The sequence below is a fragment of the Pleurodeles waltl genome, chromosome 3_1 (genome assembly GCF_031143425.1).
Source record: "Pleurodeles waltl isolate 20211129_DDA chromosome 3_1, aPleWal1.hap1.20221129, whole genome shotgun sequence".
NCBI lineage: Eukaryota > Metazoa > Chordata > Amphibia > Caudata > Salamandridae > Pleurodeles > Pleurodeles waltl.
The window spans coordinates 1,105,970,879-1,105,998,789 of record NC_090440.1 but is presented as its reverse complement, the minus strand read 5'-3'; the positions used below and the strand labels follow the sequence as shown (position 1 = coordinate 1,105,998,789).

Genomic DNA, 27,911 nt, shown 5'->3' with positions numbered 1-27,911 from the left:
TTCCTGATTACATTGTGTAATTTACATGTGGCATTTCTGGGACACTAACTGCCACAATGGGTTTCTTTCTTGTGTGCAATAATCAAATTAGAAATATGGTGGATAATAACACTTTGAACTGCTAGGCATGCTTCTGCTAAATGTAAGTAACAGAACTGGGCGTATACCTGTACTGCTTCATAAAGATAATGTTGCTTGGTGGGAAAGATTTTTAAACTTTCTTCAACCTCCGAGCAACAGTTGATAAAGTAAATGTACTCATGGCTATGCTTCCTGAGATAGATGTAACATTCTGCAAGGCATGGTATGGGCAATATGTGGATTGTATATGAATAGTTGGGTTGTGGTTCTGTTTGGTCAGATGGCCAAAACATCTGATCATTACTCTTTCCTTGGTAATAAGTGAATCTGCCTGGGTTGCCTGATAACTCTATACCTAAAAATAGAGCAGACTAGAAACTAATGCTGAAATACTATGTCTACTATTTATAGGTGTCACAGATCAACTGAAAAGGACAGAAAATTCCCTACATAATGCCCTTTACTCCTTTCAAATATATTAGCGCATTCGAAAAGCCTAGAGCCAAGGCAGGAATGATAGTAGAGGGAAGGTAGCATTTCCCTAGACAGCCATTCTTAATAAATCAAAAAAGTAAGAAAAGTAGTATTCCCCTAAGCAACCATCCTTAGAAAAGTTAGCTGTTTTACATTCACTATTTGGGCATTCTTTTCTGTAAAAAAAAAAAGGGTTGTTATACTTACGAATAAAGAAACGTGAAGGTATTTCGCTCAGTTCTTAATTTATCATGTAGGCCTTTAGTAAGAAATTTGGCCCGAGAACCCTGCCTGTCCCAGTGGAGGCCACTACAGCCTAAACAGCTGCTGGTGCCATATCAGATATCACATTTTATGGTACAATATAAAGAGAGGTGGTTATGCTAACAGGTTCGCACATCCCAAAAGTCTGTATAGTAGCCTGAAAAATAATGCTTGTATTGTCATAAAGACTCTTCAATTAGGTGCCACACTGGTATGCACATCCAACCACCCAGGGTGTGCGTTGTGTTGATTGGAGAGCCAGCCAACAGAAGTTACTTCACGGGATCACCAGGGCACACAAAAGAGTATGTGAAAAAGTCAATTTACAATACCAAGTAATTGGAGTCTAAAATATACCACTGTAAATACTTGAAATTTCTTACTTCCAAAACATGAGATGTCCAAGAAAGCAGCCGACACGTGTATCATCATCCAGACTTTCTCAAGGCTGCGAAGATCAATATACATATGTAGGCAAAAGGTAAAACAGGGATAGTAGTTCATAGTGCTATACTTAAGATTGTGTTGTATTTGCACTAAAGAAAGAAGCAAAGATATGTGGGTGACCAAGAATGAAAGAGGAGAAGTCCCATAACCGTCTGAAAAGAGATGAACCACAAAAAACGAAAAGGTGGGTTGTGGATAAGGAAAGCTGAACAATTTAAAATATAGTTAGGTTATTAAAATAAGTGAAACAAACACCATATAACTTGGAGGATAACGTCAAAGTCTAATAAAAGAATTATTATTTTTGGTACTTGATTTGTTCTTTAGGAGAAAGGGGTAAGAAAATACGCCAGTAAACCTTGATGTCTAGCCAAATGGCGTTATCCGACCGCAAAACCATGACAAACATTAAAGCCAAAATATACATACAGAAGTGAATCATGCACACTATATTGGTGAACCATGTTCAAACTTGGAATTGAGGAAAAAAACAATGCCATAAACCAACAACGATCCAAGAAACCCAGTGTCTTACCTCCCAGCATCGGTAAAAGTATAGACAAGTTGATAATCTTTTATATCCGAACAAATCAATGTGAGTAGAAAAGGTAGTAATGTACCTGCAATTATTTTCAAGTTACAATTGATGATACTCTTTGTTCAGATCAAGGTGAAAGAAGACCTTGGCACCATCTAACTGTGTGATCTTGTCAGCAATGTGTGGATCTGCATATCGTTCTCTTTCATTTTTTTTTTTGGAAGGAGACAGATATATTCATCACATAACAAAATAGCCAACAACCTCTATGGTGTATCTTGATTTTCCAGCCATTTGGTCAGTGGTGCCCAGATTCGTTCCCCCCTATGTCTCTTCTTATAACCTTTTAGTTTATACAAGCTCAATTCAATATTATAGATGGCAAGTAATCTAGAACGCCATCCCTCAAACGTAGGGGGTTCTTTTTTAATCCAGTCTGTTGCAATACAGAGACGATATATTGCCATTGCTACAAATCGAAATCGCCTTATTTTATACAATGAGGGCTCCATACCTTCAGTTGAATCCATAACCCCAAGTAATACCAGCATAACAGACAACTGAACGTTGCAGCCCGTAATCTTCTTGAGGAACACCTCTATCTCACACAAAAATATCCGCAGCATTGGACATGCATAAAACATATGCAGTATCTCAGCTTCCTCCTCCCCACAATGAATACAAAGCCCAGAGGATTTCCCACATTTTTTTAGCTTAGCAGGTGTGTAATATAGATCCACCAATGTTTTATAATGCTGGGTTTTCAGATTAGCTGAGAGAAATGTTGTGTCAGCCATAGCTAAAGATTGAACCATCCAATCCCCAGCCTTGCCAAACCGTGTAGACCATCTTTCATTCTGATGTGCCATATCGTCTGATTGTAAATTGACTAGTAAAGTATATATCATGCCAATCTTTGCACCACGATTAATAGCCTCAATTAATGGAATCTCGGTCATTTCTGGCATGTCATGCTTCTGACAACAAAAGAAATTCCGTATTTACAGAAACTTAAAGCAATGGGTCCTTTCAAATGCATTGATAGCTTGATGCATATCAACACAGATGTATACAGCACCTTCATTGTTCTTTTTGGGCACTACCACTATGGGAGGAACCCATAGAGTTGGACCAGTAGATCTCTCAATCATATCATGCTTTAGTAATGTCTCAAGTTCTTTCTCAACAGTTACTTGTAGATGAAATGTAATTTGTCTGTGTTTTTGAGCAATAGGACAAGCGTTCTCCTTGATATGCAGTTTCAATTTCATGGTCTTACATTTTCCTCATCCATGAAACAACAACAGGAACTGACTTACTATTTCGTGATAAACACTCATGTTTTAGTTCACAGATATGAGTCCCATACCAGCAGCAGTATTGAAACTGAGGAAACAGGCACTTGATGCAGTACCATGAAGTACATGACTGGGGGATTGTACCTTTGTCTTTTTTTGTCTCAAGGTTGCTACAAATGAACCTTGACTCTTTAATGGCATTTCGTGCAGCCCATGTATACACTTTAGTTTTTCATGGTGTGAGACAGAGCAATGGAGACAGTTTGTTGTATCACTCTTAAGGCATAATGTTAATCGATGCAGCACTGTCAATAATAAAAGGTATGGAGCAAATGATTAACCTTACTGTAATTTTCAAACAATGCTTGAATAACTTTTGTGATTTTACTCGTTGACTTTTCTGTGACTCGTATTCTTCTTTGCATGCGTCCAGTCCAACATGAGCACGCATTTCTGAGGTAAACATTGACATTGCACATTCATCTTCCTCACTGTCACTTGACAATGAAACTGAAGAACTCTTGGCCAAAAATGTAGATGATGATCGACTCGATTTAGTGTTGATTTGGCTCAGCTGATATTGCTGCTTGGCCTTCTAGGCGTGAGTAGAACATCATTTTTAGAACGTTAAGGCATCCATTTTGTTTTCTCAGTGTGACACACTTAGGGCCTCATTCCAGGCTGGCGGTGCTTCCTTTGGCATTCCGACCGCGGCTGTAAATCCGCGGTCGCCCAGCCGGGTCCGGCGGTTTCCCGCTGGGTTACCCCCGGCTGGGAGAATCCTCCATGGTGGTGCTGCAAGCAGCGCCGCCATGGGGATTCCGACACCCTTCCTGCCAGCCTGTTTCTGGCGGTTTTCACCGCCAGAAACAGGATGGCGGGAACGGGTGTCATGGGGCCCCTGGGGGCCCCTGCACTGCCCATGCCACTGGCATGGGCAGTGCAGTGGCCCCCTAACAGGGCCCCAGCATGATTTTCACTGTCTGCATAGCTGTCTGTTTTTCCTGACTTCAAATATATTTTTTGTAATTGACTTTCTGCAATGGATTGAACTTGAGATTTAGTTCTTATTTGATTTGACGGTATGAGACTTCATCAGCATGTGGTGTTTTTTTAGCAATTCTTTTACTCCTTCACCCACAAGATTCTTAAGATATTTTATCATCTTTTTGTCATCTGCTTCATAGAGGTAGCTGTAGCAGAGCAGCTTAGGCTGAACTAGGAGACATGCAAAGCTCCTGCAATACCACTATAGTTACACAGTACTTATACACAAGTAAAGCCAATACTCAGTGTTACCAAAAATAAAGGTAGTTTATTTGGGTGACACAAGGCCAAAAATATCTTAGAGGCAATACTACTTCTGGAGGTAAGTATTATACACAATATATACACTAGACACCAAAATAAGGTAAGTAATTAGACATAGGATAGTGCAAACAATAGGAAATGCTATAGAATGCAATGGGAGAAAATGGGAGAAAATGGGTCTAGGGGCAACACAAACCATATACTATGAAAGTGCATTGATGAAATCACCAAAAGTTTCTATCCAGGCAGTCCATCAGGTGCCAAAATTCTGCTTCTTAGTGGTATTAAATGGAAGTGGTGGCTTTAGGAATGTTGCAGCATCACAACCTGCGCAATTTTGTGCTGTTGAGAGTGAAGCTCCCTCAGGCAATGTATGCTGTCCACTTCAACTGCCACTTTCATCGAGCACTAGCCACATCCTACCACCTGGGTCATCCCGCCTGCTCTCTGGCTTTGAGACGCTGCCTTCTTCTTTAGTGGTGAGTAGCAGCTGCCCCTCTTGCATCGGTTCTTCATCCTTCCCACCTCTTTGCATTATATTTGTTTTCTCCTGCCTTCAATCAATCTATCAGTGGTTCTTGTAGAGCACTGCTAATCACCTGTTACAGTCTCAAGGGGCTGGGGGGGGGGGGGGAGGTTGTGCAGTGCAGTCGAAGAGCCAGGTCTTGAGGTCCTACCTGACTTGAGGCAGTGAGGGTGATTGCCTGAGATGTAGCGGTAGAGAGTTCCAGGTCTGTGAGCACGGTAGGAGAAGGATCTTCCTATGGCCAGGATTTTGCAGATCCCTGGGAGAGTGGCCAGGGCCAGGTAGAGATGTCTGGTGGGTGTGTAGAAGGAGAGGCGTTGGTTGAGTTATGCAGGCCGGATCTTGTGTAGAGCCTTGTAGGTGTGTATGAGGAGCTTGAAAGTGATTCTTTTGTTGATCAGGAGCCAGTGAATGTCTGTCAGGTGACTAGAGATGTGGCTATGGCAGGGGATGTTCAGGATAAGTCAGGCTGAGGTGTTATAGATTCTCTGCAATTTCTTTTAGAGTTTTTTGGTAGTGCTGGCATAGAGTGCGTTGCCATAATAAAGCTTGTTGCCTGGTTGACCATTCTCCTGGACTTAGTGGGGATCCCCTTGAAAATCATCTGAAGCAGGCAGAGCATTTGGAAGCTGGAGGATGAGACAGCGTTGATTTGGAGGTTCATTGAAGCAAGGAGTTGAGGATGATGCTGAGGTTACATGTGTGGTCAGTGGGTGTGGGGAGGGTGCCCAGGATAGGATGAGGACTTCAGTTTTGTCTGATTTGAGCTTGAGGCAGCTGTCCTTCATTCAGGTGGCGATTGTCTTTACCCCATTGTGAAAGTTGCTCTTAGCAGCTGTAGTTCGTCAGTGAGGGAGAGAATCTGCAGGGTGTCATCAGGGTAGGAGACGATGTTGAGTCTGCGGTTTCTGACGATTTCTGCAGGTGGGGCCATATAGATTTTGAAGAGGATGGGGCTGAGAGGAGCCCTGAGGAACTCCACAGCTGATCTCTATAGGTGCTGAGGAGAACGGTGGAAGCTTGACTGTCTGGGTTCGGCTGGTGAGGAAGAAGATGATCCACTCTAAGGCTTTGCCACGGGTGCTGGAGTCTAAGAGTCTTGTGCAGAGGGTGTGGTGAGAGATGGTGTCGAAGGTGGCAGAGAGGTCTAGGAGCATGAGGGCTGCGGTTTCACCTCAGTCGAGGAGAGTGCGGATGTCGTCTGTTGCAGTGAGGAGTGCAGTCTCGGTGCTGTGGTTGGGTCTGAAGCCTGATTGGGAGGGGTCCAGTGTGTAGTTTGTTTTGATGAATTTGGTGAGTTTGGTGTTGAAGGCCTTCTCAATGAGTTTGGCTGGGAAGGGGAGCAGCAAGTTGGGTCTGTAATGTTTTTAGGTCCGTTGGGTTGGTAGGAGCAGGGGGTTGATTTCTGCATGTTTCTAGTCTTCAGGGAAGGTGGCGGACTTGATGGAGCAGTTGATAGTGCGGCAAAGTTCATGGGGTGATGGTGGCTCTGGCTCGGTTGACGATGTGGTAGGGGCAGGGGTCGAAGGAGCTCCAGAGTGGATGGCTTTCATGATCCTTAGGGTGTCATCAGTGGTGAGGGTGGTCCAGTTGAGCAGGGTCAGCTGAGAACTGGTGCAGTGGTTGGCTCCTGGGTTGTGAAGCTGTCGTAGATGTCTATGATCTTGCGGTGGAAGTAGGTGGCAAGTTTGTTGCAGAGGTCTGGGGAGAGGGGATGCCTTTGGTATCCGTGCTGGGTTTGGCGAATTCCTTGATCACGGTGAAGGTTCTTTGCTGTTGTGTGTATTGGTGTTGATAGGTTCCTGCATGGCAATTTTCGTTGTGGCCCTGATGAGGTGGTGGCATGTGGTGACAGCAATTTTGAAGGCTGCGTGGTCAACTGGGGTCTTACTGCTCCATCTTCTCTCAAGGTACTGCAGATGCGCTTGGACTCTTGGAGGGCAGGGGAGAACTAGCTGGCTTTCTCAGAGGGCTGTGTGCCAGAGGGTTTCCTTAGGGGAGCCAGTGTGTTGGTGCAGTTGAAGATCCATAGGTGGAGGTTGCATGCTGATGTGTTGGCATCCGTGGAGGTCAGTGGTGGTGTTTTGCAGAGGGCAGTGGCAAGTTCGTCTCCAGAAACCTTGTTCGAGCTTCTGCGCAGGTAGAGATGAGCTCAGTGGTGTTCTGTGGGTTTGGTAAAGGGGAAGTGGATGCAGCGGTGGTCAGTCCAATGTTGTTCGGAGGTGTGGGTGAAGAAGATGTTGTTGCTAGTGGAGAAGATGGGGTTGAGGGTGTGTCCTCCTGAGTGGGTTGGGGAGGTGACCAGTTGTTTGAGTCCAATGGTGCTGAGGTTCTCCAGTATGAATGATGTGTTGAGGTCGATGAGGTTGTCCAGGTGGAAATTGAGGTCGCAAAGGATGATGTAGTCTGTTGTGGTGAGAGAGTGTTGTGCAATTAAGTTGGCTATGGATTCACTGAAGGGGAGCGGGGTCTGGGAGGTGTGTAGATGAGGGTGCCACAGAGGGTGGTGTTTGGGTTGGTCTGGACCTGGAAGTGGAGGTACTCCAAGTCGGGTGAGTGGTCGTCGGAACTAGTTGTGAGGCTGAGGGTGTTTTTGTGAACGATGGCAATGCCACCTCCCGGTCAATCGGTGCGGTCCTTGTGGATGATTTTGTAGGTGTCAGGGATGGCGGTGGCGATGTCTGGGGCTGAGGTGGGGTTCATCAAGTTTCCGTGAAGAAGGCAATGCCGGGGGAGATGGGTGTGTTGAGTAGGATGCAGCTGAGGAGGTCGAGTCCAGTTCTTGGGGCCCATGCAGCTGGTGGAACTGGCGTGCAGAGGCAGGAGAAGGTGTAGTTGTGGCAGGTGAATGGGCCTTGGGTGTCATTGGGCAACACGAGGTGGTAGGTGGTGGACAGTCCAGTATTGAGGGCTTGGAGTATGCTGGCATCATAGTGGTGAGAGGCACGAGGACCAGGATCTGTGGCGCTGGGTACAGTCCAGGTGCCAGCGGACTACAGACGGGCTTGCCTTTGGTGTGCCAGTGGCGTGCCCGCTGCACAGCTGCACAATGGTTGCCACTAAGTAGTGGTAGGGGCTAGTCAGCTGGGAGGTGGGAAGCAGCGCTGGAAGGGGGCGGGGCTGCAGGAACAGAGCATCAACAAAGATAGGAAGGAAGAAGCACAGAATAAGGGAAAAAAGAAAAATACAGAAGAAATATAGAAAATGAAAAGGGCTAGAGAAGCAGAACAAGAGATGAGAAGGAACAGGAAAGCAAAGACAGACTCACCACTGGACCACTAGGGATGAGACACAGGTGGGAGCAGGGGAGCAACGGATGCTGACAGAAGGTCAGTGAGGAGCCTGCAAGTGGAGGAGGGCATCGAACTCGAGACCTGGAGCACAGAGGGGCAACAGCCACCAGTTGGAGATGTGCGGCAGGGGAGCAACAGACGGTGACAGAAGGTCAGTGAGGTCGCTCCTTCACTAAGCAGCAGGTGCCATTAGGTAGTGGTAGGGAGGGGGCTGGTCAGCTGGGAGGCAGGAAGTGGAGCTGGAAGGGGGTGAGACTGCAGAGACGAGCAGCGGCAAGGGCAGGAAGGTAGAGGCACAGAATGAGGGGAAAAAGAGAAATACAGAAGAAATATGGAAAATGAAAAGGGCTAGAGAAGCAGAACAAGAGACGAGAAAGGACAGGAAAGCAGAGACAAACTCACCACTGGAACACAAGGGATGAGGCACAGGCGGGGGCAGGGAAGCAACGGACGCTGCCAGAAGGTCAGTGAGGTCGCTTGCCTTTAGCATTGACTGTATAATTTATGTCTCTGTGTTGCGTAGTGGCACAATACCTCTTGCAGGGCCTCATCAACAGCTTCCTGGCTAATAAAACACAAGTTTCTCTGTAAGGTGTTTGTCTTCTTCAAAAGCCTAGCACTGGCTTGAGTGGTGCTTTGCCTCCAAATATGCCAAACATCAATCTTCACTTCGACTGAGGCACTTGTGGTATGCACGAGCAGTTTTCTGGACGATGGCAAACTCTCTGGGAAAGCACTGTCGATCTTTGAGTTACACATTCACTATCTTGTCACCAGTCATAGCATTCCCCCCAGCCTGAGTACCCGTAAATGAATACATGAATGAATATACCACACATGGCGCTTGGTCTTACATGTCTTTATTCCTCTGCGTGTAACCTCGAACAAAACATTCGAAACATGAAATCTATTCACCACACCCAAACACTTAAGTCACAGTTCTATGGAGTCTTTCAAGAACCAAACTAACTCGCAAGACACTACAACTATTGGTTTGGGCATAAGTAGTGCTCTAGTTGGTGAAGCACCAAATCGGGAAGAAGGCTACATTGGGATAGATTAGGCTAAAAATGAATTGTATGTGTTCTACTTATTGGTCTGATTGCTCTAATGAAGTTTTAGCAGTATCTTGATCTTCTGTTTGGAGTTGATTGGCATATGTCCTGAATGTTGATGTGGTTTATACTTGTCCTAAGTTTATTTTTGTCTTGTTTGTATTATGTGTTTGCCAGTGCCTTGAATTGGGACTTGGTCTAGCATTGTTGCACAACATTGTATTAACAAATACAACTGCAACACCTTGTGGTTAACCTAGAGTTAAAGAGAGTGATCCTGGCTCACAATAAAATGACTAGATGGTTAGTTGTTAAACCAGTAGACTGGTGATTAGCCTCATCTACCCCTCAAGACATCGTAGGAAAATTATTTTATCACTCAGTGACTAAATTCCATGGTCTACAAAATTAAATTTAGGAAACCTTAGGAAAAGTCTGAATTTGAACAGAAAGTTCAATGTTTTTATTGCATTTGTCTCTTACCCTTTGTGTACATTTGTTCACGTTTTGCAAACATGTTACATGATTTACCTGACAAGCATCTATTCTTCCATCTAGATAACCAGCGCAGAGCATTCTTGGAGTGATCTCTCCATCGTACATGCAGGAGCTGTTGCATCTCTTGGTGCTGATGAGGGGTACAGATGCTTCTTTTAATGTCTCTGCCACGTGAACTGCAAATACACATAAAGAGATGGAAAACAGACTTAGATTGCTTCCAAAAGTACTGTCTATGCGGTCAAAAGTTGCTTGGCATATATTAAAAAAAATCTGACAACATATTACATCTTCTAAGCCTTTATAACTATGTGGTGACCCCACGTCCCCCAATAACAACCCAGGTTATTGTTCATTAAGTCTTCTATGCCCCATGATTTATGCAGATTAATAGAATATTCCATTATGTATATAGTGGGGGAAGGGGAGGAAGTCAGAGTGCTAGTTATTAAGAAATTGTAATAATCACCCAATCTCTTAACTTGATAACCACCACCAATTCATACTTAAAGTAATCACGAGATCTCAGAAACTCCCTACCTCCTGCAGATTTCCTCAGGGCTTCATCCTCTCCCCTATCTTCAGCCTCTATATAGAACCCTTCAGACAATACTTTCTGACAATGTCTAGTATCACGAAAATGCAGACCACACCCAACAGTACCTCAAAGTTGCTTCCACTAATGAAACACAGCAACGGAATCACTATTGCAAACTTATTCAGACACGGACCCAAAATGCCTACCTGAGGCTCAATACAGCAGAGACTGAACCCGTCCTGTTCCACAACAGCACTAAACCATCAGAGGTTCAAGCTTGGCTCCCCAACATCAACCTAGCAGGCTTTATTATCTAGCTGACAAATAATACAAAATCCTTTGGATTCACTTTTGGAACTGACCTCATATTTAATTTAAATATTAATTGAATTTATAACAGTGCGTTTATGCAGAGTGCTATACAAAACACATCAGTATAGAACACCTGAACACCAGTTGGCCCATAGTCCAGTGACAACACTGGTCAAGAATTGGAGCAGATAGATAAAAAAAAAATATTTTAGCAAAGATTTACACAACATCAAAGTGCACACAGATCTCACTGTGACAGCGAGTTAATTGGACAACAGAAGGACCAGAACCTTCAAAGTGCAGAATTAGGTAGGGGATACATGAGAATGACAGAATTTACAGACAATACATAGAAATTAAGGACCTCATTTACAACAAACTGGTCACTTGATCACGATGCACCAGTTTGCTTGTGGCATCCTGCGCCCCCTAACGACAGCATGGTTGCGCTGTATTTATAATACAGTGCACCATGGTGTTCATTAGCACAGCTGCATCAGAATTTCTGACACAGTTGGGCTCTTTGCTGGACTAGAGTCAATATTTTGAATGCTAGTCCAGGAAAGCTCGGAGAGGCCCATTTAAAACAGCCTAGCGTCACTTTAACGCCTGCCCTGGCATTAACAAATGATCCTAGAATGACGCAGTGAAATCAAACAGGGGAACGCCTCCCTTGCATACTTTATAACTGGTGCAGGTGTACTGTAACGCAAGGTACAAACTGGTGCAATGGTCCCACTGCACCAGTTTGTACATATGGCGCTGTGTGGGGGACTATTTGTGCCACCATAGCATCCAATAATATGATGCTACGGCAGTGCAAGGGTCTTGTAAATGATCCCAAAGTTTGCAGTATAAGGTGCAAAGGAAGGAGCCAGTGTAGCTGGTATAGGTTGGAGGATATTGGAGTGTGAGAGTTGGAGATAAAAAAGGAAGGTTACAAGCATTCTCTCTTGACTTAGGCAAGTAGTGAGGTATTTAGGCAGACCCACATACAGTGAAAAGAAATACTTTAAGTGACAAGAGTAAAAGGTAGTAGTTTAAGGAGGAAAAATTATTGTATTGTTTGATTTCCAAATGTTGAATAGCTGAAATTAAAAAGGTTTGGCAGTATACTGAGGAACTAAATTATGGGGAAAATTGAAGCTAAATTCAAGAATATGAGCAGAGGAACAAAACAGGATACGAGAGTGAGGAGCAAAGTCTAAAGGTAGAAACACAGCTTTCCTAGAGCTGAGCTTTAAAAAACAAGTAGCCTTCCAGTCGTTGATGGTGAAAAGGTAGGAAGACATGTTTCCGAAGAGGGAGAGTGAAGGAAGAAAAAGAGAAACCCTTTCTCTCAGACAACAACTTCAGAGCGATGACACAAGCACTAATCCACTTCTACCTGAATGTAGGCCCTGATTTTTTCCATGCACTTCCAGATACCACCACAGCACCACTGAAGAGGTATGAATATACAGAAGCATATGTGATAAACGGGCTGAAGATATTTGACCATGGCACCCCTACACTGAAGGAACCCCACTTTCCACCCTCACATACAAATCAGCTGTAACACCTACAAGGTCACCCGAGATAACATCCCCAAATTCCTGCCACGAATTCAACCACATCTGTAGAATATCAGGAGATTGTCAGACTGAAGGTGAAAATGTTTTGGAAAGAAGAAAACAGAAGAAAGAAGATAAATCAGCAGAATTACCCTGCCCCTGGTGTAATTTAAAGGGACGATCAACTAGCACTCTTTCTGTTGCTATCCTCCAATATACAATAATATCACCCTTTTGGGTACTTTGTTGCTTCTGAGCTAATTTCACAATTTACAAGTACTAATACATAGGTGCCTACAATCCAGGGAAATATAAGTTACAATAAAAGGATTCATATTTAGAAAATGGTCTACATAAACACAAGTGGAGGGTGGCAAGTAACAAGACATGGTTTCAGAACAAGCCCAGAAAATCTATCTTCTGTAAGATATTGACGGTGCTTCACATGACGTTTCCCAAATGCAAAGGCCTCAATGAATCATTAACATGAATTCTAAAATTCAGCCCAAAATGTCTAACAGGTTACTAATTAATTGAGGTAATTAAGCTCTAGTAAATTTCTATTTTTTGATCTGCTCCTCAAGCTACATACCTGCATGAGCACTGCAGTCTGTGGATCACAGTCTGGGGACCATTCCTCGCTTTAGAAATTAACGCAATTGTTTCATGCCTTCTCTGTGCCGGCCTCGGCTTTATGGACTGAAGCCCTCTGCAGCTGTGTCTGAGTACAATTCACCTCAGTTTCAGGAAGCGTGGGGTGTCACTTCCGGGATCAGTGTTTATATGGTGGACCTGCTTACTTGTGTGCGAGCAACCAAAATCCTGTTCTTGTTGCATGAGGGTCATTGAGAAAATACTTTTCAACTAGCAATCCTCTGAGGCAAACAACTTACAAATGTGTCATCCTCCCTGGCTGATCTCAAACATTTACCAGCAGGGGCCATCATGCACAAGGTTCCTTTTTCTCCAAAAACCTCCCTGCAAATCTGAGACTAGAAGGAGACTTTCTCAAGAAGTAATAATAATAACAATGATAATGATAATAATAATAATAATAATAACAATACTAATTTTTCTACATCAAGCTTCGTACCACACTTGTGCCATTTGTAAGTTTTATAACTGACAGGTGTGACTGTAAGCCAATTCAATGGTATTTACTTTAATAACCTCGGAATGATCCAAAGCTAAGTTGGCCTTCGGGATTTAAACACATGACTTGCAGATCACATCACAAGTCAGCATCGAGTGTTAACCTTAGGGGCCACTTTAAAAAAATGATATAGGAAACCCACCTATTCAATCAATCAATCAATCAATAAATAACTTTATTCGCGACACATCTCCAGCATAAAAGTACATAAAATGCTGCTCAATTACAAAAACACTGCTTGCAATAAAAACACGTGAATCAAATTATTCTCCTTTACAAAGAACTGTAAAACCGTATTTAAAAATAAATAAAATAATTAACCACATTTAGGCCCTCATTCTGACCTAGGCGGGCGGCGGAGGCCGCCCGCCAAAGTCCCGCCGTCAGGTTACCGTTCCGCGGTCGAAAGACCGCGGCGGTAATTCTGACATTCCCGCTGGGCTGGCGGGCGGCCGCCTTCAGGCCGCCCGCCAGCCCAGCGGGAAAGAGGCTTCCACGATGAAGCCGGCTCGGAATCGAGCCGGCGGAGTGAAAGCTGTGCGACGGGTGCAGTTGCACCCGTCGCGTATTTCACTGTCTGCGCAGCAGACAGTGAAATACTTGTAGGGGCCCTCTTACGGGGGCCCCTGCAGTGCCCATGCCAGTGGCATGGGCACTGCAGGGGCCCCCAGGGGCCCCGCGACCCCCCCTACCGCCATCCGGTTCCCGGCGGTCGGACCGCCGGGATCTGGATGGCGGTAGGGGGGGTCGGAATCCCCTCGGCGGCGCAGCTTGCCTTGGAGGATTCAATGGGGCGGCGGGACACTGGCGGGAGACCGCCAGTGTTGCCGGTCCGACCGCGGCTTTACCGCCGCGGTCGGAATCCCCATTGGAGCACCGCCGGCCTGTCGGCGGTGCTCCCGCGGTCCTCCGCCCTGGCGGTCTTTGACCGCCAGGGTCAGAATGACCGCCTTAGTTTTGTCACAGAGGAGCACACTCATACCAAATCTCCCCACTTTAGGGAGATGCCTTTCTGATTTTTAAAATAGGCCAGATATAGATCGCCACCATATAATATGTCATAGTGAACCGTAGCTGCTGCAAAAACAGCAGTGCTGGCTTACATTGACAGGATTTAAATTGTTTAAGAAATGGGAGAAGATGTGATTGCCTTGGACTTGAGTAAAACAAACAGAAAAACATAATGTGCATATTTGTCTGGGTAGATTTCCTGTCACAATGGCAATGCGGAAGCTCGTTGAGAGAATTACATTCTGCTGGAAATGCCACTGAGAGAGCGTAGCTTATATAATCTATATTAATATGAAATGTTTATGAATTAAGGTGTGATACTGCCGCATAGAAACTATAATAATAGTAATTTTGCTTAAACGTGTAGGTTCCCATGGCACCTAGACAGCAAATGCAACTACCATTGGCTCCAATGGGACAGCAGCAGGTGATGCTTCCTCAGCAGGTCACAGGTCAAGTAATGGGCCAAAATAATACAGTACAGCAATTCCCATTGCGTGGTGAAGATGGAATGAATGAGGAATGGTCGGATGACAGCTCAGATAGAGAAGAGTGCAGGCTTGCAGCGTCCTTAGAGGTAGATCAGAGGGGACCCTATGTATAAGGAAAGGTAATGGGTCACAAGGTTTCATTCCTGGTTGATACTGGAGCTACACGCTCTACAGTCAGAAGTGCAGAAGTTCCAAAATTACCACTTTCAGGGCGTACCATAAGGGTGGTCGGAGTAGAAAACCAGTACCTGACAAATCCGATTACAGATCCAGTGCAAGTTGAGATCAGCAACTTCCAGGGACTGCATAAGTTTGTAGTCTGCGATTCAAGTCACTATTGGGAAGAGACTTACTGTGCAAGACGAAATGTTCAATTACTTGTTCCAATGATGGAATTGAGGTGCAGACAAACAGTGATGATGAAGGGGATGATGGTCAGTTCTCAGAGTTAGAGGCAGGAACTACGAATGAAGATTACCCTTTGATAACATTGTTCCAGATGCTTACAGTGATTGACTTACCTGCCGAGTTACAGGGAACGGTGACAGAGAAAGTGTGGGATTTGACAGGAAAAGAAGTGGGACTGATAAAAGGAGTAGAACCAGTTAAAGTACAAGTGAAACCAAATGCAGTGTTTCCCCAAGTGCCACAATATCACATGGCACAAGATGTTCTAATCCAGGTGTCACAAATAATCGCAGACTTTGTGAAACAGGGAGTCCTGAAGGAAGTATTGAGCAGCCCATGTAATTCACCGATAATGGGTCTGAAAAAGCCCTGTGGGAAAGTTCAAATTGTGCAGGACTTACGAAAAATAAACGAGATTGTGGTGAAGTGTTGCCCCATAGTGCCCAATCCAGCAGTGATTATGTTTCAGGTCCTGTGTGACGCTGAATGGTTCACCGTTGTAGACCTGGCACAAGCTTTCTTTTCAATACCTCTTCATGAGGACAGCCAGTTTTTATTCAGTTTCAAATTCCTGGACAAGGTGTACAGTTGGTGCAGAATTCCTCAAGGGTTTTCTGAGTCACCGTCCATCTTCAATCAGATAATGAAAAAGGACTTAGAATCCTTAGTACTGCCTTTTAATTCAACTCTAGGGCAGTACATTGATGACTTGCTGATTGCGTCCAGGACAAAAGATGACTGTAGGTATGACACAATCGCCTTACTGAACCATTTGGGGAAGAATGGACATAAAGTGTCACCAAAGAAGCTGCAGTACTGTCAAAAAGAGGTGAAGTACTTAGGACATTTGATCGAAAGGGGGTCCAGGAGAATATCAAAGGAAAGGATAACAGCCATTTTGCAAATGAACCCTCCGACAACAAAGAGAGATGTCAGGATGTTTTTGGGAATGGTGGGTTACTGTCGCCAGTGGATACCCAACTTCTCAATTATCTCAAAACCCTTGATAAGGCTGACAGGTAAAGAGATTAAGGATGAGCCGTATACCATAGCCTTATCAAAAGAAGAGCTTGAGTCATTCATGTAGTTGAGAGAGTGTATGTGCAGGGCGCCAGCTTTGGGTATGCCTGATTACACGAAGCCTTTTCTACTGTTTTGTCATGAACGTGATGCTTGTTCTTTGTCTGTCTTAACACAGGTCCATGGAGGTGCAAATCGCCCTGTAGCATATTTTTCAGCTACCTTGGACCCCGTCGCAGCAGCCTTACCGGGTTGTTTGCGCGCAGTTGCAGCAGTTGGTCAAAGCCTCACGCAGTGTGAAGGCATAGTGATGGGATATCCCCTAACAGTAATGGTTCCGCATTCAGTTGAAATTTTGTTGACTCGTACCAAAACTCAGCACATGACAAATGCCCGACTTACCAGATATGAGACAATTATATTGTGGTCTCCTCATTTTTTCACTGAAGCGATGTACTGTATTAAACCCAGCAACTCTACTTTCTGTTGAGAGTACCGAAATTAATAATGAAGAGGATGTGGAGCATGTTTTTCTTGAGGTAACAGAACTATGTACCAAGCCCCGACCTGATATTCAAGATACACAGTTAAAAGAAAATGACTGCATTATGTTTGTTGATGGATCATGTTTGAGAGACTCAGTTGGAATGCTGAGAGCCGGTTACGCTGTATGTACCATAGCTGGTATCATTGAAGCTTCCTGGCTCGAGAGAGTGTATTCCGCACAAGAGGCAGAGCTAATTGCCCTTACCAAGGCATGCCACGCAGCTGAAAATCTGAGAGTCACTATCTATACTGACAGCAGATATGGATTTGGAATTGTACATGATTTTGGCCAATTGTGGTCACAGAGAGGTTTCATGACTTCTTCTGGTTCTCCTGTGAAAAATGGTGAACAAATTAAGGATTTGTTACATGCGATTCAGTTACCTCTTGAAATTGCCATGGTGAAATGCAATGCTCATGTTAAGTCGCAAGACTTTGTGTCCATGGGAAACGTCTATGCAGATCAAGTCGCAAGGTTTTGTGCATTGAACTTGATATCGTTCAAGGATCAGTGTGAATTGTTACCGCAAACTGAAAATGACACATGCTTGAACTTTGCATTAAGGGTGGTTGATACACTAGATGAGCTAAAAACATTACAGGGTTGTGCTAGCAAAGAGGACAAACGCTCCTGGTAGAGAATGCAATGTGTACAAAGAGCTGATGACTTAAGGGTCTCAGAGGAGGGGAGTCTTCTGTCACAATTTGCGAGGCTATACCATGGACAGGCTCATCTTGGAAGAGATGCAATGATCAGGTCATTCAAAATCGATTGGTTTAACCCAAAATTCAGACATGCCGCAGAGGTTACTTGTCACAGGTGCATCATCTGTCAACAGATGAATGCCGGAAAAGGGACTGCGGTAACTCTAAGCCACATAGGGAGAGCTGGCGGTCCATTTAGTAAGATGCAAATGGATTTCATTGAGATGCATGTTTGTGGAGGATTGAAATATGTGTTGGTGATTGTGTGTGTTTTCAGCCATTGGATTGAAGCTTACCCCACACGTAGAAATGACAGCCTCACAGTTGCAAAGTTGCTACTTAGGGAATTAATACCCAGGTTCGGGTTTCCGGTCTCTATAGAATCAGATAGGGGCAGACATTTCGACAATGAGGTGATTAAGCTTTTGTGTGCCGCATTAGACATTGAACAGAAGCTGCATTATAGCTACCGCCCTGAAGCATCAGGACTAGTACAGCAAATTAATGGTACCTTGAAATCAAGAATGGCGAAGATGTGCGCAGCTACCAATATGAAATGGCCAGATGCATTACCCTTAGTGCTGATGTTGATGAGGAACACCCCTGATAAGAAGACAGGACTATCACCCCACGAGATCCTTATGGGTAGAGCTATGAGGCTGCCTGCAGTACCTGCAAATGCTCTTGTGAATATCACAAATTATATGGTGTTGGACTACTGCAAAGGTTTAGCTGATGTGGTTCGCTCTTTTTCTCACCAGGTGGAAGCTAACACATTGCCACCGATCAGTGAACCAGGTCACACCCTGCAACCCGGTGACTGGGTGGTTGTCAAGAAGCACGTGAGAAAGTCATGTTTGGAGCTGCGCTGGAGGGGGCCATATCAAGTAATCTTGACAACAACCACTGCTGTGAAATGTCCAGGCGTTCCAAACTGGATACATGCCAGTCACACAAAGAAGGTAACGTGTCCAACTGATGAGGAACTTGAAGTTTCCGATTCAACAGTTCCAGAGAGGGAAGTCTCAGGGCCCGGAAATAGCCACGAGGGAACTGAGACTGCAGGAGAGCCCACTGAGAACAGCCTAGTCCCTCAAACAATAAACAAGTTCGAGAGAGGTGACAGAGTGCCTATCTCAGTAGAGGCAGCAGGAGAACTAAATCAAGGAGAGGTTCTCCCAGAAGTAGACGGATACGTGCTAGAACTTGAACCCGTTACAGATCCAGAAGAAGAAGAAGAAGGAGAAATAGTAGAAAGAGATCAAAGTACACCGGCATCCCCTATTAAAAATGGTGTGGTTATTCATGGCTGCAAGGTCATGGTAGAATCTTGAATTGATTAATGACTTTGACTAAAGTGAAGTGTATTGTCGTGATAAATATTGATTACATTATTGACGTATTGATTGACATATTGATTAGCTGTCTCGTCCTAAGGTATCTCTCAACTGGGTCAAAAGATTCATCGGCCGAAAACGAGTCCTCATGTGTAATAAATTATCATAAAGGGACGCGTTAACACCACCATTAACGGGATGTAAATGAAGCAAAATCGAGTCAGCACAAAACGGTAGTGACGATTCCACAACATAAACTAATATAGTTGTAACTCATCCTGGGGGAATAACTGCTTATAAAAACATACTGAAGTTTTATTACAGCTGATGTCTTCCCTTCTGGTCAAACTAGTTCCCAAGTATTTCTGTTTCAAGCATTCTTTTGTGTGGCTGCTGCATAGTCTCGGAGATAAAAGCAGCTGAGCTATCCCTATCTCATCCAATGTTTGACATAGGCAAGCCAGAGAATCTTAGATGCAGGCAAAAGTTTTAGGCAATTAAAGGATTCAAAGGTGCAGACTCCCTTGCCCATATTTCCCTCAAACCAAGAGGGGCGCCATTTTAATTTTATCTATAATATAAAGCATCCCAAGTTCTGCATGACTTAACGCAGTAGGGCACCCCTGAGGTACAGCTACGAGGTTTCTAAAGAAAGCATTTTCCACCCTCTGTAACCCACCAACATCCACCATAAGCCACAGACCTGCCTCGTACGTGGCTTTGGATACTTGCTTGGTGGTATAGGCTGTCAAGATCTCTTTCACAGGTTTTGCCCGCCCTTCATTTTTTGAAAAATTTCTGGATTCCTGCAATGGACTTCTCCATAAGCATCACTCTATTGGCTACTATAGACTTCCAAGAGGATTTCTGATCGAAAAGCACACCCAAGTAAGAGAAAGCCCCATCTCCTCTACCCTGACTTTGTTAACCAAGAAGGGGGGTGTTCTCTTTGGGCACGTCACACACTTCATGACAAAGGTTTTTTTGGGATTCACCTGGAGATCCAAATCTTTCATGAAGGTGATGTAATCCTCCGTGAGGCCCTGTAGGGCTTGCCAAATTCTTGCTAGGACTACTCCGTCATCCGCATATAGTAAAATAGGGAGGGGTCGAGAGCCCACATAAGGGGTATCTCTACTTCTAGAAGTAAAGCCGACACTATCTTGTTGGTTTACAAAGAAAAAAGAACAGTGGCAAGGCCACAGCCTTGACTCATGCCGCTCTTGATATCAAATAAATCAGTACAATACCCCTCTCTGCCATAGCGAACTGATGCTTGTGCCTCAGATTAAAGCTGTTTGATAACGGATAATTATATTCTTATCAATCCCCATCTCCTCTATAAGTGCCCATGATTTAGAAAGTGTGACGCAATCAAAGGCGGCCAGGTCTATGAACACCATTAACATTGACCCTTTTTTGGCCACAGTATATTTGAAAATCACCAGTCTCAAATTCAAAGACTGATTGATGGTGCCCATGCCCCTCTTAAACACGTATTGTGTATCCACCAGGACATTATTCTGATTTGCCCACTCTTCTAATCGTTGGAGCAAAACAGGCCCCATTATTTTGGCTGTAGAGTCGAACAAGGATATTGGCCTATAGTTCGTTGGCAGGGACCTATCCCCCTTTTTATAAATGGGAACAATAAGAGATGTTTTCCAAGAGAGTGGAGGACCCACCTAGGTGACCGCATTAAATAGAATACTCAATAAGGAGCCCCAAAAGTCCTAGCACTTCAAGAATACAACTGCGGGAACCCCATCTGGGCTGGGTGCTTTGCATTTGGCACACCTGCTAAGAGCCTCCACCACCTCATCTAAATCAAACTTCAAGTCCACTGGAGGGGCCAGGGTACACAGGTCATTATCAGTCACTCCTGCTAATTGTTGACACAAAAACGTGTCCCAGGAATGCCTCGCCCACTGACTCTCCTGCAAGTGCACCTCAGTAGAGGGATGAGAATGCTCTTTCCAGTAGGAAGAATTTATCACCCCTCAAAAAGCAGTCTTGTCTTTCAAATCACTCTCTGCACTAAAATCTTCCCATGCCTTTTCCCTTATTGACCTGCCCCTTGCTTCCCTTGCTTTTTGGTACTCTGCCCTGGCTACCCTAATCAGATCTTTATCCCTTGGTTCTCCAGCTAGGGCAACATGAAGGTTAGCTAGGGCTTTAGAACATGCCTTATCAAATCAGCCCTGGGATTGAGAGGGCTTCCTAGCCTGTGGGCATGTGCATGCGGTCCTAATGAAGTTTTCAATAGCAGCGCAGAACTCTGTTATTTCAGCAGAGTCGGCCTCAGGTTCAAGGCACACCGATACAGTCTGCTGGTTTTCCTGAATCAGGAAGGGCAAGAAGTTGGCCTTATCTACCCTGGTCCATTTAATAGTGTATCCGTTCTTCCTACCCAAAGTAGGTCAGAAACCTACCTTCGCTCATGGGGGTCTTCTCTCCCACCCCTCTCCAAGAGCAGGACAAAGAAGCATGATCACTAAAACCAGTTTGTGTAACCTGGAAATCCCCCAGAAACTCTTTAACAGCTCAGAGCTAAAGATATAATCAATAGTATAAGTAGAGACCATGCCCCAAAATGTTGGTGGCAAGGTTCTCCCCTCCCCGCTATCATTTAACATTTTCAAATTATAATTTACCAACATGCGATTCAGAGCATTATAGTAGCCATCTTGCCTGAAGTGCCCAAATTGCTCCAAATTGCATTCTACACGGCCACAGCTTAATGTTGTAAGCAGTGGACAATGATGGGCGTTTACGTACACAACCCATAGAATCTCCAATAGATTTGTATGTAGCTCAATCAATCGTTCAATCTCTTCCTCTGATACATCGACCATAGTTGAAGCTGACCCATCAAAACATTATTGTAGAAATTGATTAGTAGAATAACCCAATCACAATTCAATGCCATTATAATAGACTGAAAAAGCGGGGACACAGCAGAGTGTAATGACACTTTCCCCATAAAAGAGTTAGAAATTAAGGTGACCAGCCCACCCTTGGCCCTACCTGCATTTGAAGGTTTGGTGGGTATTGCAAATAGTTGATATCCATCTACCCCCATACATCAGTTATTCATGTCTTTTGGAGACAAATAATTTGATACCTCCCTGAAAGGTCTATCCGCTCAGAACTCGATGACTTTTTAGCTAACCCAGCTATTTTCCAAGATAACAAACTCACCCTATTTTGTGAAAGGGATTTCAATGATATACCCATTGGGTGCTGCTTTGTGACCCTATCTGATGAAACTGTTGTGGGGAGTCAGTCACAGCTCTTCAATTTTCCAAGTGGTGCAAGCCTATTAATAACGGGTAACCCTGTGAAGGCATCTTGATTGTCGGACTTACCTGGCATGTTAAGCCGCTCCTGTGAAGATTCATAAGCTAGAGCTGGAATGTAACAATGTTTATGAAAGAACCTCAGTGGGCATACCACAATAGATCAAGGCCGGAGTAGAAGTTCGGGCGAATGGTGTAGCAACTTTGCCACTGTCTATGGGGACCTAAAATGTACTACTACACAATCCCCTGAACAGGTCTTAGGAGGCATGCCCACCCAACCCACCCTTCTAGCCATTAAAATGTGGTCTAACCTAACATACTCACTCCCATAGGTACAGCCGAACCTGTGAGTCACTTTTGTAATTAGCTGAAACATAGGGACACGAAGCAGGTGGGAGGTGTAGCTTCCTATGAGCTATGGTACTCCTCTAAGTTGTACCTTGTACGGAGGCATGTCCTTTGGGGTCCAAGTTAGTATGTAACATCTCTGGTACATCAAAGTCCGGTAAAGGTCCCTTATTTATGCTGTGGGCCCCAGGGGAAATTGTCTGTACGTCCTGTGATTTTCAGGGAGCAAGAGAGGCGTACTAATCAAACAAAGCGGACAACTTACCCTCAATGCCCTCCAAATTGTCCTTTAGTGGTTTCAGGATAATACTTATCCTAGACTCAAGGCTCTCACAAAGATCATTAATACACTGGGGATCAACAGGGACTGATTGAGAAGTCATATTATCCTTAATGGTAGCAGGAACCCTTGTTCGTCCAGTGCCTCCTTTCTTCGTTTTTACCTGCAGCTCATTTACTGCTAGTCAGAAAGGAGTCTAGTGTCGTAATGGTATCCCCCATGGAATGTCCTACTATTATTCTCCTTTTGCCCATGATTCTATCACTTTATAAACAGCTTCGGCCAATCAGAAGTGAGATGAGTTGAATTAAAGTGAAGCCAAGAGGGATGGCCTAGCTCAGTCTCAATTCTGCCACGGACTAGAGAAGACAGACTCGGTCTTGGCCTGGCCATCGTCTGACCACACGCCCAGGCGTGTCCTGCGCGCATCCAGCACTGTGGGAGACTTTGAGTGCTATATAGCAAGACAGATGATCTGGCCCTGCCTCTCAGCACCAAATGACTCCTCGGGGACAAAGTCCCACCCCAGGAAAGCAGCATTTATGTCCACCAGTGGCCCACGCTGTGGGGCCTTTCAGCGATATATAGGGTGACATGATCTGGCCCCACCTCCCAGCCCCAAATGACTCCTGGGGGATGAAGTCCCACTCCAGGAAAGCAGTGTTTATGTCCACCATTGTCCCGCACTGGAGGGACCTTTAAGCACTATATAGCATGATAGATGATCGGCCTCACCTCCCAGCACCAAATGACTCCTGGGGGACGAAGTCCCACCCCAGGAAAGCAGCATTTATGTTCACCAGTGTCCTGCTCTGCTCAGGCATTTGAGTGCAATATAACGCAACAGATGATTTGGCCCCGCCTCCCAGCGCCAAATGAATCCTTGGAGACCAACTCACATGTTCAAATCTTCCGATTGCTGGTGTGACATGATCTGGCCCCACTGTCCCACCACCAAATGACTCCTACGTCACAAAGTCCCACCCCAGGAAAATAGTGTTTATGTCCACCAGTGTCCCCCGCTGCAGAGGCCTTTGAGTACAATATAACGCAACAGATGATTTGGCCCCGCCTCCCAGCGCCAAATGACTCCTTGGAGACCAACTCACATGTTCAAATCTTCCGATTGCTGGTTTTTGTAGTGTTGGCCCGGGCATGGGTCAGCCCACTCGGCGAGGCCACGTAGGTGTTTGTTGTGACACCCCCCTTGTATAGCCGGTGTGGCCGTGTCCCCATGTGTCATAGTGGAATCAATATATATTGGGACCAAAGGCTGGAAACGGGATTGGTAGAGTAAAGTGTGGGAGCAGTAAAGGTAATCTATATACCTCAACTCGAGTCATTGCTAGCTGTTTACGACTTTACAACTGGCGACAAGGTGGGCCCACCTACCGGCTGCACCATCCCGGTGCCGAGGATCCCGCAGTTGGTGCTGCGTCTCACCTTCAGCGCACACTGCCCAGAATCCTGGTGCTTGTACTCATGGCGACACGCCTCAGGACTGCCGGCTGCCCCGCCTGGACATTTCGGCCCAACCCGACACGCCCCTGGTGGAGTCTCTGGCCACGCTCAGGGCAAAGAGCGCACCTCCCAGCTGCCAGCGGCCCAGCACGTGCGACCCCACCCTCACCGCACCTCCTGCGGCTTTCCTGAAGGCCGTGGCTCAGAGCGGTGCATCCCACAGAGTGGCCTCGCCCCCGCTGTATGTCCCGCAGCTCTTTTAGCATGCCACATTTGGTGAGCAGCCCAGCATCTGGATACTGTGGTCTGCCCGACAACAGTGAACACCCCACACGTGCACTACCTCCAGCATACAGGGCCTCCAGCACTCGATAGCCCCTGTGGCAGTTCTACCCTGCACAGTGGATACAGGACGAGATCAGAGGAGGCATGCAAGCTGAAGAGGAACCAGCTACGCTGACTAAGGTGAGGAGAGCACACTCCCTAGTAACAGACTCTGAGGCACCACATTCTGAATTTAGCTTAAAAGAGACATCTGTTTCTTTGGATACCAGTTCTCGGAACATGGGATTGGCCCAGACCCGCACAAAAGAGAGACACCCAGGAGGCTCCGGCTCCAACCTCTGTCTCAGGAGTCAGGAGTTTTTCTTGGTATGGTCACTTACTGTGGCCGTTTCATGAAAAATCTGTCCGACCTCACCGGCCTCCTGAGAATGCTCACCCGAGCTGACCACCCATGGCCCTGGGGTGAAGAGCAAGAACGCACCTTTCAAGATACGAAGAATGCCCTCTCTGCAGACACCACACTAGCATTCTTTGATCCCTGCAGTGAGTCGTAGCTGTCCGTCAATGCCAGTCCCACAGGCCTGGGCTCGGTTCTGACCTAGAAACAAGACTGCGGGGAGTGGTCCCCCTTCCTTTTGTCAGCCGCACCCTTACGTCTACAGAACAGCGATACTCCCAGACAGAGTGGGAGGGCATCGCCATCCACTGGGGGTGTCAACACTTCCACCTCTGTCTTTACGGCAAGGCCTTTACCTTGGTGACCGACCATAAGCCACTGCCGTCCACCTTCAAGGGATCCTCGTCAAAGCCGCCACCACAGATCAAAAAGTGGATACTGCAGCTGCAGGAGTTCAATTTGACTGTGGAGTACCAACCAGGCACTCGGAACCCTGCAGACTTTTGTCACGCCACGCCCGCCCCACCACCCCCCAGGAGGCCGAAGAGGCTGTAGAAACAGAAGAATATGTTCGGTTTGTGGTCAACCAGGCCAGACCACTACCCATTCCGCTCGCTGAAGTGGTGGAAGCCACAAGCCAAGACGAATGCCTACAAATCGCTGTGGCAGCCACTCGGTCTGGTGACTGCACCGGCTGCAATGTCTTGCAGTTTTTCGCACCGCTGATGCCAAAGCCATGCTTCAGGCTCTTTTCAACATTCGGCACAAGCTCTCAGTGAGTGATGATGGGTGTCTACTGCGAGGGTTCCGCCTGGTAATGCCCTCCTGCCTGACGTCCAGGCACATGGGGCCCACAAGGGCATCGTCAAGTCCAAGAACCGACTCTGGAATAAGGTCTGGTTCCCGGGGCTAGACCAGCAAGTGGAGGACATTGTAAAGGGGTGCCTCGTCTGCCAAGCAAGCGGAACTCAGGATCACCCAGCACCAGTCATTACCGAAGAAGGCCCCACGGCCTGTGGCAGATGATCAGCCACTTCGGGAGCCTGCCCAACGGCTCCTACATGGTGATGGTAGTGGATGACTACTCGCGATACCTAGATGTACAGCTCGTGCAGTCCACATCAGCATCCACCTTTATTCCAAAGATGGAGAAACTGATGGCTACCCATGGTCTGTTCGTGGAGATTCCTACAGACAACAGGCCCCATTTAACAGTCGCGAGTGGGTAGACTGTTGGAAAATGGGTTATTGGTAAGGGCAGGTAAGTACCTACACTTAGCAATAGGCCACTAACCTCCACTTAGGTCCAGTTAGGTCTCAGTCAATTAAACCCAGATCAACCCTTGGTAGCTTGGCAACGAGCAACAAGGCTTAACTTAGGAGACAGAGTGTAAAGCATTCAAATTTCACAAAACAGTAATTAAATAAAACACATGAAACAGTTTAAAAATCCAAAATCAATATATAAAATAGATTACATTTTTATCTTTAAAATGACACCAAAACGAATAAAATCGGATAAGGGGAACTGGAGATATGATTTTTTTAAAGAATTGATGCTTTCTAGCACATAGAAGAAACTAGCGCTCAAAGGGTTAAAAAAGGTCACATGAGAAAGGAACAAAGTCCAGAGTTCAGGCCACCCACGAGGTAACACTGTCACACTTGCTTTCAGAAGTGTTGGATTCAGGAAAGTGGTTCACAGCACCAGCCAGGGGTTCTGAGGCTCTGGTGTGCCTCTTGGGGTCTGGGACTACAACTCCTACAATGCATCTCTTCAACTTATGGAGTTGCTCCAAACGTCTGCAAACTTCAGAATCATCTTCCAGAGGTCCTTTTTGTGTCATTGAAGTGTCCACAACTTGATCCAAGGTTCCAGAAGCTCTGAGTTACTCCATGGGAGTTCGGACTACAATTTCCAGTATGCACCTGGTCAGAATCCTCAAATGGCCACTGGACGCTGGTCAGCTGGGCTCTGCTTGCAGGACTTGATGCAGGGGACTCTGGGCAGCTCCTAACAGGGAGTCCCTTCTTGAAGCAGTAGAAGACAGGTAAAGTCCTTTAAGTGGTGAAGCCCAAGTGTGCAGCTGGTGCCGTCCTCCAGAGTGCAGTGTCCAGGTGCAGGTCAGGGGTCCAGCAGGGCAGTCCTTCTTCTCCTGTAGTTCTTCCTTTTTGGAATCTGATAGGGATCTGAGGTGTGGGTGCAGGTCTGCCAGTTTTATCCCTGCTCCTGGGTGAAAAACAGGGGGGTCCTGGTTCTCCAATCAGGGGCGGGGTCCTTCCCCCTGTGATGACCACTTCCTGGGAAGTGTGGCAAAAATCAATCCCAGGGAGCAACATTCCTCAAAAATCCATCATGGCTGAAAGTGATTTTTGGAGGTTAAATCTGGCTGAGCCCACCCACTGGTGTGGCTAAAAATCCTACACACACCCCTCTCCTGCCCTCTCCTAATCTAATCAAGGGGGCACCTAATTGTCTGGGTTTGCAGGATGTGGGGGCGTTGCAGGGTTGTTCCAAATGTCCTTCTCTGCCTTTGAAGACCAGTTTGGCAGCCCCCACCCTTCCTGCCTCACCATCTGCTGAGGGGAGATCTCCTCCCACAGGCACATCTGTTTGTGTGAAGCCAGGCCACTTCACCAAGGCAGCCCGGCCAGGCTGCCAGAGGCTGGCCAATCAGAGCACAGCAGCAAAAACACTATAGGGCTGAAGTCGGCAACTTTTCAGGTAAAGTTTAAAACTCTTTACCTGAACAAGTTATATTAAATCCAACAACTGGAGGTTGTGGGATTTATTATTATAACAATTAATTTGATACCAAACCTCTGGTATCTGTTACTTAAGGGGGCTTTTAAAATTACAATAAAGTCTCCCCATTCTAGCCTATGGAGGCCATTCACTACAATGAGGGACACATGAATTTGGCTGTTTTACCTCACCAGGACTTATAAAACTGTTTCTATAAGGTCACTGCTTATAGT

General features: G+C 45.7%; 1 protein-coding gene across 1 annotated transcript in view; it reads right to left on the bottom strand.

The window, feature by feature from the left end:
• The window catches only part of TMPRSS5 (transmembrane serine protease 5), a 280,905-nt gene that overhangs the window by 19,436 nt on the left and 233,558 nt on the right, over positions 1-27,911 (bottom strand). The window contains exon 11 of the mRNA XM_069224378.1: positions 9,819-9,961. Within this exon, the coding sequence (XP_069080479.1) occupies positions 9,819-9,961 (143 nt within the window). The remainder of the gene's footprint in view (positions 1-9,818; positions 9,962-27,911) is intronic.